The 13,395-nt window shown below is 41.9% G+C and overlaps 1 protein-coding gene across 1 annotated transcript in view; it reads left to right on the top strand.

Moving 5' to 3' along the window:
- LOC140237351 (receptor-type tyrosine-protein phosphatase delta-like) overlaps positions 1–13,395 on the top strand; it is a 193,369-nt gene that overhangs the window by 151,829 nt on the left and 28,145 nt on the right. Inside the window, exons 5-12 of the mRNA XM_072317287.1 lie at positions 2,959–3,069; positions 3,378–3,650; positions 4,229–4,516; positions 4,815–5,114; positions 5,704–5,988; positions 7,305–7,613; positions 9,141–9,337; positions 12,411–12,428. Coding sequence (XP_072173388.1) covers positions 2,959–3,069; positions 3,378–3,650; positions 4,229–4,516; positions 4,815–5,114; positions 5,704–5,988; positions 7,305–7,613; positions 9,141–9,337; positions 12,411–12,428 — 1,781 coding nt within the window. The remainder of the gene's footprint in view (positions 1–2,958; positions 3,070–3,377; positions 3,651–4,228; positions 4,517–4,814; positions 5,115–5,703; positions 5,989–7,304; positions 7,614–9,140; positions 9,338–12,410; positions 12,429–13,395) is intronic.

The following is a 13,395-nucleotide window of genomic DNA, read 5'->3' as shown; positions in this document are numbered from 1 at the left end:
CCCTAACCCCTTACTGTTGTCATGTAGAAAATTCCATTGTTGAAATGCTTTGTAGATTTATTGTATGATACAAATATATGGCGAAAAGACACCAAAAATTTGTTCCAGTATTTATTAAGCATTTAGTCATGCTTAGAGCTTACAGTAGATGTCCACATTCCTTCATCAGCTGTGCTTTTTTAGCTTGCGGCGAAGTCTCATCAAATTTACAGTTACATGCCTGCCATTTGTACTTTATAGAACATGAACAGGCTTGATGTAAAATGTGCAACCAGGAAGAACATTGAAAGATTAAAGAAAATGATACATTCATAAATGTAGTGAAACAAACTATGTGCTGCACCATTTACAATCTGAGGGCCTTTTTGCATATCGGTCATTATCAAGAAAATCTTGTCATGCAGTTGACTGAAACTGGCTGGAAATGCAGCCTCATCAATAATCACAGAGAGCACACCTGGCGGAAAATGAAGCTTGAATTTCAAGGAAATGTAAAGGCTGTAATCCGTGTTTTCATACATTCGTAGGAGCTAGATTTCCATTCGTTCATTCCGTCCCCTTCCACTTTGCATTCCCCAGATGCACCCAAATGACACTTGAGCATGACGGTCGTTGAAACAGACTTCTCTATTTTGTTTGTTCGTGTGCCTGTTTGTTCTTACCTTGCATGCGTCCCCTGTACAGATATTGTGTTCGTGCATGTCTGTGAAAGCGTGCCACCGGGAAACCAGCAGTTGGCGTGAACGCTTAATTGTTTCATTGTTTCTGCATATATTGTGGAATGATTTTCACTGGAGATTCCGATAAGAGTGGAAAAGAAATACCATCAGTCAGTGAAATATTTCGCCTCCCAGCTTGTTAGCCCTGTTTCACTTGAACTGAGTTTCATTGAGAGTGTGGATGAGCCAACAAAATTTTCCTGTACACACAACCGTGTTTACAGTTTGTGCATATTATTGACAGTACATGAAACCACCGATAATTCTTAGGTCACACACCCAAAAAGGCCCAAAGCAAGCTAGTGAATCCACACAGTATAGACTTCACATTTCCTCCATCCCACAAAAATATTTTCCTTCATCTTAAGTCTTTTCTTCCATATGTCGTAATGCTTTCAGCTTTAACCTCGGGTGAGTAACATCCATGCGGTGTAATCTGACAATGTGCTTTGCTTATGTATATCCAAGGCCTTGTAATGACTGCCTGTGTTGACATGGAAGGACTGCCTTAGAGCATACCCAACCTAAAGGCTTCAAAATGCTGTTTTTAACAGTGGAGGTTATGATTTCGAGCCGCAGTTGCGGGCATAGTGTGTTCTATTCCAGGAATCACATTTCAAATCCCCTGCGGCCAAAACATTCTGTGTGATAATCATTCCCCATTCAACCACAAAGTCTGCTTTTACAATAGACTCTGTATTTATATTACATGGGTTTGAGTACCAGGCATAACATAAGTTACTCTGTTCATCATTAAACTCCGTCTTTCTCACGGCTTTGAGCAAAAGTATATCCCAAATCCCCTGCCATTACCGAGTGTCTTAAGATGGGATCAGTTCCTATCCCATGAATAAGTTGCGGCCACAGACATAATCAAGTTCATATGATTGAGTTACGCAATACCTGCATGTCACAAAGAACAGTCAGATGGTAACACGATCCAATCATTTTATCTGTTACCCAGTAAGAATTGCTTCAGTAGCTGATGTGTTAATCCCATATTTTGGTCTGGATTGAGGGGGATAGACCACACTCAAAGGATATTGTGTCATTCTTCCTAATCCTCCCCCCCCCCCAAAAAAAAAGAGTTAAAAGCCAAGTGCAGTAACAACCCATGTAATATTTCTGTTTGTATACATGCCGTAGATGTATGCCAAACTAGAAAAATGTGTGTGCATCTTAATGCTTGAAATTCGTCGCCATCTTTCAGCATGCCCTCCCAAAGTTAGATGGCCATCTTTCTTCAAGCTGGCTTGACCGTAGAGGGCAGTTGTGATTTGAAAACAAGCGTAACATGCCAACCCCATAAATCATCTGTGTTGCATCGCTTTAAAAAACAAAACAAAAAACAAAAGCTCTCCATCAAATCATCCCCCAAGATGTGAAGCAAGGAGCCACCGAATGAAAATTATTGTCTGCGAGTTCAGTATACGCTGTGTTTGCTGTTCCTGCAGTGTGCCGTGAGAGTAAAAATTTGAAATATATGTGTCCTACAGTAATGTCGTGACAACAGTAATCATTGTGAGATTTTCAGCATGTTTCATGATTATGATTTGATTCTTCTGAATTTCAGATTCTTTTTATTTTCAGTTTCTACATCAGTCTTCCTATTTGATACGTAGAAAAATGCTTTACCCAATTTTTCCATGTAGCAACGGTTTCCAAAAAAAATCCTTCATCTTTTCTCGGATGGATGCCCAAAGATGTTCCATAGTTTTTGTTCAAATGCAGAGTGATATTTGAATAAATCACCAAAATGTTAGTGACGAGAAGTAAAAATATACAGTAGGATTTGTGCAATTTTATCAGTGTTGGGAAGCCAGCTATTATTCGATTTATACCACAAATATGACCAAAAAAAATTATTTTCCCTTTGTGAGTGAAAAAAATTCAGTACCTTTGAACTTCTTGGAGACTCCCTTTTTAGTGGAATTTAGAGTGTACCTGTGCTTCACATAGGGCATGAGCTGCGAGTGCTCACTTGCGAGGTGAAAAGAGAAAGGCATTTAATTTATCAGTTGCACCTACAACGTTGTACCAGACTGATGTGCATAACCAACCGAGTGTTTGATGCACCATTGAACATGAATTTAAAGGTTGATTTTTTTTATTAGATATGACTTGAATGATTAATATGTCTTGGAGTTATTTGTTACAATTTTCCATTAAATGTCTGTGACTTGGTAAGAAGCCTACCATCATTCCTTCCTATTGAATCCCCCTTTGCCCCTTCCCATAGCTGGTCTCCAGATCCACCGCACCCAGCCGTCGGACCAGGCCGGGTATGAGTGCGCCGCTAGGAACTCCCTGGGCACCCGCTACTCCATTGCAGCCCAGCTTTACGTCAAAGGTGAGATCAATGCAGAACAGAGGACACTTTGAGCAGAGAACCTCCGATGGCAAATAGAATCTTTTGTTTCCTTTCTTTTTGCCTTTGAAACAAAACAAAAAAAGAGAAGAAATGGCAAGATTCTTCTTTTTTTTCAGATTTGATGTCCATCTATGCCTTTTTTTTTTTAACCCAGGCATTGTTTTGATTACGTGAAGTGAATTTTGTACTTTCTCCCATCCCAGCAGCTTTGGAGAAGGGAAATGTGGGAAGGGGTAGAGATTACAAGTTGTTTTATTCTGTCTGCTGTGGCTGATCAAACTCTGCAGAACGTCAAGTGCAAGTGCGCTTCACGATCAAGCCAACCGACCAGGAGGTGGTGCCGGGGGGCAGCCTCAACCTGACATGTGCGGCATACGGCTCGCCCATGCCAGTGGTCCGCTGGATGAAAGAAGGCATGGACCTGGGCAACCCGGAAGACAGCCCCGTCATCGGCCGCAACGTTCTCGTCCTCACAAACATCTACGAGTCGGCCAACTACACGTGCGTGGCGACCAGTAGGTTGGGTACCACGGAGACCTCCGCCAGAGTCATCGTGCGAAGTAAGTAATAGTGTGTCTGCACCTCCCCCATCCTCCATAGCGCAAGCTTTTCTTCTTCTTTTTTGCGAATAGCAAAGTCTCAGAATGGCAAATATTCCATCATCTGTATGTTCACAGTTTTCACATCATTTCAGATCATTTTGTAGAGCAAATATTGAGGTATTGAAGTTTGTCACACCTTGTATGATTCATGATCCTGTCTGAATGCTGTGCTGCTTATGAAGTGAACCTTGAGATATAATTCTCAGTTTTTGAAGAACAGAAGCCACAGTGCCATTTTCGTGCTTGTGTTTGACTCAATTACATCATCAGTTTTCACATCACTCGAGATTATTTTTGCAGACCAAGTAGTAAGGGTTTTTTAAAGTTTGTTGCACCTTGTATAATTCATGGTCCTTCTTGAATGCTATGCTAAATATGAAATGCACCTTAATACACCTTAAGTAATAAACCTTACTGCTAATGCTGAGTTTTTGAAGAGCAGAAGCCATGATGCCATTTTCGTGCTCTTGTTTAACTCGATATCGTCCCTCTCTGTGTCTAACCATCTCTACCTTTAATTATCTGTCTCCCACCAGCGCGACCCGATGCACCCAACCCTCCAGCCGTCACCGACCTGACGTCCTCCTCCCTCACCGTGGAGTGGGGCCCCTCCGCCGACACCACCATCACCTCCTACGTCCTGCAGTACAAGCGCAGCCAGTCCGGCGGTGCGTACTTTGAGGTCCAGATCGACAGCGGCACCACCATGTACATCATCGATGAGCTGCTCCCATACACGGAGTACACCATCCGCATCGTGGCAGTCAACAGCATCGGGAGCAGCGACCCCAGTCGCAGTGTCGAAGCTACTACGGGAGAAGACAGTAAGAGAACAGGCCTGGTTGTAACAGAGGTCATCTATATCCATTATATGGTCCAGCAATTGATTTAGTGATGTAAAGCACTCTCATGAACAGTCATTTTTCAACAGTCTTGTGTCTAAATTGGTTTCATCCCAAGTCTGGTTACAGATATCATTCACTCACTCTTTGTGTAAAAGGCCTGAGGTTAAAGAATGGCTGATTGTGAAGATGAGCTGGATGTACAAATCAAGCATTGTTGTTGCATTGTTGTTAAATGGGTAGAATAAGCACTCTCTCTGTAAATCGCACCATTTCACAGGGCCAGGATCCCCACCGACAGAGGTTCGAGCCCGCCCGCTCAGCGGCAGCACCATCATTGTTCAGTGGGGAGCGCCAGCCACCCCCAATGGCCTGCTCAAGGGCTACTACGTGTATTACACCACCAACCCCAGCACCGACGTCCAGTCCTGGTTTTCGGTGTCGGTCGATGCCAGCCGCTTGCTGACCACCATCAGTGACCTGGTCACCATGCAGATCTACTCGGTCAGCGTCTCGGCCTTCACCGTGGTGGGAGAGGGACCATTCTCGAGCCCCATCCAGGTCAAGACCCAGCAGGGAGGTGAGTCACTGTTTTGTTTTGTTTTGTTTTTTTTTGGGGGGGGGGGGGGAGGGTGACATGCACAGAGTCAACCTCAAGGACATTCTTAGGGGCAGTCTCAAAGGCAGTTAGATTCTGCTGGGCTCTCTCAACCAATAAAAGTTCAATGACATTCAGTTAGGTTCTCTGTCTCTTTATCATGAGTGATATTGGTAATCAGATAGTGATTTTAAGTTGCTGGAATAACTCAAATGGACTCAACTCAAGTTAAATGACGCTTTGGTTGACTATTTCGTGCTTCTAATTTCCAAACCCTTTTTTGATATTATTTTTCCATAATTCGTTAAAAGATATAAAAGAATAAAGATTTCTAGCCTGTCTTTGTTTTTTTCTTTCCCAGGAGGTCAAAGAACTTCTGCCACCTGAATATTTTAGAAATTGAAAAGCTGCAAATGATTAGTATCTGGAAGGAAAAATTAAATTAGGTACCATGTGGCTCTTTTCTGTCATACTGGCTGTAATCTTTAGAGAATTCCCTTCTTTAAAGAAAAAATTAACATTGCAATATTTACGCTTGACTGTGTTTTTCTCTCCTCCCCGCCCTCTACAGTCCCGAGTCAGCCAGAGCAGTTCAGGGGGGAGGCCATCTCCGCATTCCAGATCCGGCTGTCGTGGATCATGCGCGACATGGAAACGCGCATCATACGCTACGAGCTGTACTACAACGTCTCCAGCTCGGACGAGGGCCCCATGCACCAGACGATCAGCCCCATGACAGAGTACATTCTGGACGACCTGCGGCCGAACACCCTCTACCACATACGGCTGGCTGCCCGCTCGGAGACAGGCGAGGGCGCCAGCAGCCCCGTCATCAGCATCACGACTGAGGAATCGGGTGAGTGTTTGTTTGTTTGTGTGTGTGTTTTTTCTGTGATATTTGTAAGTTGTTTTTATTTTGGAGGGGGGAGTTGTCGTTGAAGGGAGACTCACTGTCAAGAGGACACTTTTATAGGATGAAATATCGAGGAAACTTTAGGGAAGATAAACGAAAATCCAAGCAAAACTTCAGACAAGATTGTAGCTGTATGATAGAAGAAACTGTTGATTTCATCAATGTGGCATTCTTTAGGGCTTTTTATGTGGTACCATGGTCATGTAACTTGCAATGATATGTCTTTATTACTTTGCACACGCACACACACACACACACACACACAAACACACAGAAAGAAAAATAAAACCATTTCACAATATTTGTTTCGAATTTTTGTGAGGGGATCAATAAAATAAAGTGTGATATTGGTGTCTCTATGAATGAGAATGGATCGGTACTATATTCAGCCTGCTGACCCTTTGGTTCTCAACACCAGCCATAAGATCATATATTTTAGACTTTGAAAGAGGCAGAGAGAGGATGAACGGAATACATAGTGTCATTTGTTGAAAATATCCCCTCCTAATGTAAACTGTGAATCCCGTAAAGTATACCCAAGGTTGAAGTTCAAGTAGGTTAAGTTTATGTCATCACACTCCTTGTATGAATTGTAATAACTGTGTAGTTGCAGAACTTTAACGTACGTGGAAAATATATCAGTGTGATGTACAAGTTTTACTTGTGTAACAGTGTAACAAACAATCTGAGTTTTGTTGCGACATTGATCTGTATGATATGTCTGTATGATCATTTACAAGGGTGCTTGATGTTTTGCAAGACGATGTCCCATATCTTGTACGAAAATAAGAGAGAGAGAGAGATAGAGAAGTGAGGATGTATTATGTTATTGAGTGTCGTAAGTCACAAAAACAACTTGGTTAACACAATGTCATTATTCATCATGTTACCTTAACCATTGTGCATGCATGTACATGTAGATTGATAGTATTCCAATTGAAATCCACACATGTGTCAGAACCAAATGTCAAATCGTCTCTTTATTGGTTAAGTGTTTTGAAGAATAAGGAGAGGTGTGGACTTGTGATTAAATCTATGAGTAGAAAGCATATATTATTGTCGTATCGATATTGAGAACGTCATGTCTGGAGTGTCTTGAAGTACATGTACATCTGAGAGAGTCGAGGGATGGTAAGTACTAGTCTCTGTATTGTGAACTGGTGATCATATTTTTTTCATCCCGTACTAACTCCACCCATACACCCCCACACCATCCATCCCTTTCCCCCCAACCTCCTCCGCTGGGTCGGGTCAACCAGTCCCCAGTGCCCCGCCCATGGAGGTCGGTGCCACCGTGCTCAGCTCCGAGAGCATTGAGGTCCGCTGGCAGCCGCCGCCCGCCGAGGACCGCAACGGCGAGATCACCGGCTACAAGATCCAGTACCACAAGGTGTCGCCGCTGAGCCCCACCACGCCCGCCATCGTGGTCGCCGTCGATGCCGACGTCCGCTCCTTCGTCTTGGATGACCTGAGCAAGTACACGCTGTACGACATCAGTGTGATGGCGAGCACGGCTGTAGGAGATGGTCCCTCCTCAGAATCTCTGTCTATACGCACTGCGGAGGATGGTATGTGTGCTTACTTGCTTGCTTGCATAGGGGGAGGAGGTGCTCACTTTTTGTGAACAGTACATTGACATTTTCATTGCATAGGGTGCCCTACTGGATGCCTAGGCTTATTTCTTCTAAATATGTCATTGAATTGCAAAGACAAATCACATTTATCTGGGAAAAAGCAGAGAGACAAAAAATTGTGGCGTTCAAGAGCAGACAAAGTTTTTCAGCAGGTAAAGCTATTAGCCAGGTGCTACCTCTCTGCGATTGCTTGGAATAGAATGTAAGTGATAGCCAAAATATATGCACTTTACATTAATTTAGCTGCATTCTTAGTCTCTAAACTATTGTTTTCTCATTTTTGTGTGTATGTAATTAGTTTCTTAGACCTAAATATAACATGCATTGATGATCTCAGGTATGCACAGTTGTAAGAATTCTGAAAGCAGTGCAGTTTCTAGTTCATTTTGAAAGCAAAATTTTGTGCATTTGCAACACTCAAAAATAAAGCTCTTTGTTCCCACAGTTGATCTAGTTAAATTGATAGCAATTTATCTAAAAAGGACTACTGATGTATGCTATTCATTTTTATTGTATAATTCATGAAAATTTCTATTCTTTTGTGATTTTTATTCTTTTTTTCTGTGTGTGTTTAATCAAGTGCAGGTTGATCCCCAAGATATTTTCCTGAAGTCTAATATTCTGTCCATTTCTAACATGTGTACAATGTTGCATGAATATAATGTACATGTACCTGAATATCACTAATTTTCCCCAAATATTCACGGAAATGTTTTCTTGGCAAGGTTGTCTGTGTTTGACCTATTCTGCTGATATTTTCATCGTCCCTTGTCATACAATGTTCTTAAAACCTTATCTATACTATATTTGAGCTTATTATTAGAGCTGATGGATATCTGTGCAATTACCTTACTCTTTTGCTTTTTTGTGTATATGTTTTTGTTTTGAGATCTTTTCATCTTTTCAATCTTTTCATCTTGGTAAACAGGAGTTCAGTACACTGATAACCAACATATTTGTATTTTCAACAATTTATTTGAAAGTCTGGGCATTCCTTTAATGAATCTGATGGTAAAAATTTGAACCCGTAATGCTGACGTGGATCAACAGCTTTTTGAAATCGGAAGGGCTGTCATTCAGGAGATTTATCCAAGTTTGATGAGAGATTTAGACCCAAAGAAAGCTTTGTAGGAAAGCAGTTTGATTGAATATCAGTAGAGGTGTGTAGATTTAGGACCATCTGTGGCCATCTAACTGTTCATTGTATGCAATCTGCTAGGTGGTAGTTTATTTGCTCATCAAAGAAAATAGGTAAATGCAGCATTAATTAGATTTGTGAGTACAATTTCTAAATTGGAGAAAGATGAAGTAATGCTGCACACTTGGATGGATAAAGTACTTTTACGTGATTGATGAAAATTATTTAATAGTCATTGGACAAGAGTGGTCTCTTGCATCCGTGCATGTTTAGCATTTGCATGTGTTGGGTATTAAGTGGCAATTGTTACTATCACCTTTCAGCACCTGAGGGACCGCCGCGCAAGGTGCGCGTTCATGCCGTGAACTCGACGACGATACGCGTCATGTGGAACCCTCCAAACCCCGAGCTCCAGAACGGAGTGATCCGCGGATACCGTGTGGAGTACCAGACAGTGACAGAGGAAGGAGAACCCATGGGCTCGCCCCAGGTTCTCCTCGTCAACCAGGCAGACATCCGGGTACGTGATCCTCCACTCTGCTCTACCCTAATCTACCACTCCTGTTCCTCTTAACCATCCTCCTACTCTTACCACTCACCATCTTCCCCCTCCTGTTTCTTTTAACCCTCTCACTCCTACCACCCCTTTTCGCCTCCCTGCTCCTTTTAACCCTCTGTCTACCACTTTTCACCCCCTGCTCCTTTTAACCCTTCTACCATTTTTCACCCCTCCTGCTCCTCTTAACCCTTCTTCCCTTATACCACTCACCTCCTTTTAATCCTCCTCCTCCTCCATCTACCACTCTTTGTCCTCCCCCTCCTGTTCCTTTTAAGCCCTCCTTCTCCTCCTCCTCCTCTTCTTCCTCTTTTCCTCTTCCTCTTCCTCCTCTCCTCCTCCTCATCCTACTACTCTTTATCCTTCCCTCCTGTTCCTTTTAACTCTCTTCCACATTCATGTTTTTCTCATCTTCCCCTAATCATCATCATCATCATCATCATTACCTCACTTCCTCCTCCTCACCTCCTCCTCAATTTCCCTGCTTTTATTCTTCTCTTTCTCAGTCTTCTTCCTCTTCTTCCTCCTCTTCCTTTCTCTCATCTCCTCCCCTTCTTCCATCTTTCCACCTCCTCCCATCCTCCACCTCCTCCCATCCTCCACCTCCTCCCATCCTCCACCTCCTCAACTCTCACAATATCCTCCTCTCCACCATCTCAATATCCCTTCTCTTCAGACTCCACAGGGACCACAAATCTGAGTAATGAAGTGCTTCCCCAATCCCAACGTTTAAGAAGTTAACTACGCTCCTGTTCACATTCCCTGATAGACACATCTTCCACTGCCCACCCCCCCCCCCTCCAGCAGTTAAAAATCTGCACCCCTTTATAGCAAGGAAGGTCATCATCATTTTCAATCTAATTGCTGCCCGAGACGATTTGCCCGGACTGCCTTAGTGTATTCACCATGGCCGTGAGAACCCACCTTTAATCTTCCTCCATAGGTCATTCGCAGGCTAATTGGGTCTATCCGATCCTCTTTAGGGGTGCAGTGCAAATTTATATTCACACTCCTACCAGTGCTGATTAATTGGTACCCATACCCTGCCCAGACGGTACACACTCATTAATCTAATTGCCTGTAAGATGATTGTTTGGTTAGCGGTCTCAAGAAGTGGCCGAAACGGCAGTTGCTGATGCGCTTGCATAAGAATACAAGTATGTCTCATTTACTCTTAAGCGATGTGACAAAAGTTAACTCCTAGAGTTAACTGGATAAATTGTTTAACACAGAAAGTGTCAATACATTTACCAACCATTTTATCCAATACTCAAAAGTAGCATTATTTACCGATCTTCCACTTCACCTTTGCCAACCCTTCTTTCCTTGATTCTTCAACTTTTCTTTCATCCTCCAGAGTATTTTATGTTTTTCATCCTTCTAACTTGACTCAGCATGTCCACCTCATCTAATTCTCATTAACCCCCCCCCCCCACCCCCACCACACCTTCTAGTCTTGATCCTGATCTCAAAAAGTATAAACTTGTCATACACTTCACATACATGTACATACAGGTGTACCTTCAGCATTTTGGCTACAAAGCTGTTTTGTGTGTTTTGTACTTGGTTATCATGCTGCATGTCCCATCTTCATGAAATAATACTTTTGAAATTAATTTCAATCTTGCAATACTTGTCCTTTTTCTTTCTTTCCTTCTGTCCATCATCTGTAATGTATATCCTTCCATCTTTTCCATTTTCCTCCTTTCTCTGCCTTATACTTCTCCCTCTCTGTTTCTTCGTTCCCTTCCTTCCAAATCTCCATCATCTCTGTATCATACATTGTTAATATCAGCCATGATGCGTACTGCCATATTTCCTAATAGGAGCAAGGAGATTGCCCCAAACTCACCACTAAGTCAACACCTTGAAACTCTGAGCCAGCACCCGTGGCTTAAGCTTGAACAATAAAGAACATATCATCACAAAGTTATTCAACAGAAATCTACATCTGCAGAGAGATTGGGAGTTCATATTCAGACGAATTGCATGGTAGCATGGCACAAGTACATTCATCAATATTTTCATTGAGATCACAAAGAATTTTGATCAAGAAATATTAAAACATAATAAATCACTGAAATGGCAGCTCAATCAGTACCCCTCAAACTATTCAACACATCATAATCTCATCACTGTGTCTTTTCCCCATTTGTATGCTTGTACTCAAATTTCATCCTATCCTTTTCATTATCACTGTACTAACAAATCTTTGTTTATCATTCTTTCTTTTTTTTCAGCAAAACTTCAATTTTATTTCTTGCTCCATTGACGTGTGGAATTGTGAATTTTTTCATATGAGGAATATATGTATATCTTTTCATCTTTCATGAATCAGTTTTGTTTGATTGTGATTTTGCAAGAGCATGGGACAGTCACATTATGCTAGTACTCTTCACAGCATTGGAATGACTTCTTGTCGTGTGTACGAAATTTGCAAAGTGATGTATTAGAAGACCAATGCTCAATGCTTCTGTAGTCATGACTCATTGTAAACTTGACTCATGTTATATTGAGCCCCTGCCTACAATCATGGTATCCTTAATGCTCATATAATTGTATAATGATGACCATTTCCCCATGTCACACGCTCTTGTTTTGACCATGCCCAAGATTGTTGCAGCGGTTATTGGTCAGTTGGTCAAAGATACAACTTTCTACTCAAAGCAAAGTTTATGATAACACAGGAGTTTCACCAAACATTTCCATCACGTGAAAAGCTGAACATGAGTACTTTGTCGTATTTCTGCATCTCAGATTCTAATGGTTAAACTCAGCACCTTCTTTACACCACTGAACACGAACTAAACTGGTACCTGGAACGCTTACAATATTTGTAATGAATAATTACATAATACAACTCTTGTATAGTCACATGATATATATTTGTTTTCTTTGCAATGATTATGTGTCTGCATTTTACTGAAGACTATCATATTTATCTCCCTGTTATATAAATAACTCCTTAAAACTCTAATGGATTTGTAACCCTCCACCTCCCTCTTCAACCCCCTTTTTTTGTTTATTCTGGCTTTAGGATGACTCAGAGGATCAGGTAATAATCTTTTGCGGGGAAAGTCCCTCAAATCTTTATTTTCATTATTGATATTATTGTCCTTTTACTGTCTTAAGATTAGAATCTATACCAAGTCATCAATAAGAGATATCTTTGATGAGAAGTGTTGCAAGTCCAACAGTCCATTCCTCCAACCCCTCCCCCTCCACTGTGTAACCCCTCCCTTATTTTGTGGGTGGTGGCAGGGAGGGTCAAAGGTCAGTGTATTGCTTGCATGTGGAATGGCAACGAACCATGGAAACTGGACAGTAAACCTAGACAGGACAACTGGACTCTTACCTGTACTTAGTTGACACAGTCTACGACGCAGTCTATGTTATCATAACGCATCGCGACGCAGTAGCAAATAATGCATGCTGTGCCGGAGGAATTATAGGAAACAAGACACGCAAGAAACAAGCAGCATGTACACTAGTAGTCGTTGCAGTGGACAAATACTGTTTCATATCAGAAAGATAACCTCAACAAGGATTACAAAGTCACTGATAGATATTACCAGTCCAAACTAAATTTTCTACACAAGGAAGGAAACAAAGTGACTTATGCAAATGTATTAAGCTGTTTTTTGATAGAGAGCGCAGAGACGCAAATTTTGGGGTTTCAAACAAAGCATAATTTCCCCAGAATTGAGACGACTGATTGAAAGTGATGATTTTTGAAGAGATATGACGCAATATGGAACACTCCAAGACAGTACGATTCAGAATCGGAACATTTGATGAGACTGGACGAGACAACCAGACAAGACGAGACATGACAAGACAACACCACGCATCCATTCCTCGGTCGCTGTCCCACTGGCAGGCCGCTGATTGATTGTGCGTCACGTTTGTATACATAATTGAGTGGTCAAATATTTGGTCCTTGCACTTCCTCACACGTTCAGCGTGGTGCTAAAACACCGACAGTTGCGTAACATTCAATACCAACAAGGGCTTCTTTATCA

Source organism: Diadema setosum, chromosome 13 (assembly GCF_964275005.1).
Source record: "Diadema setosum chromosome 13, eeDiaSeto1, whole genome shotgun sequence".
NCBI classification, from domain to species: Eukaryota; Metazoa; Echinodermata; class Echinoidea; order Diadematoida; family Diadematidae; genus Diadema; species Diadema setosum.
Note: the sequence above shows the minus strand (reverse complement) of the source record. Positions and strands in the feature narration are given on the sequence as shown.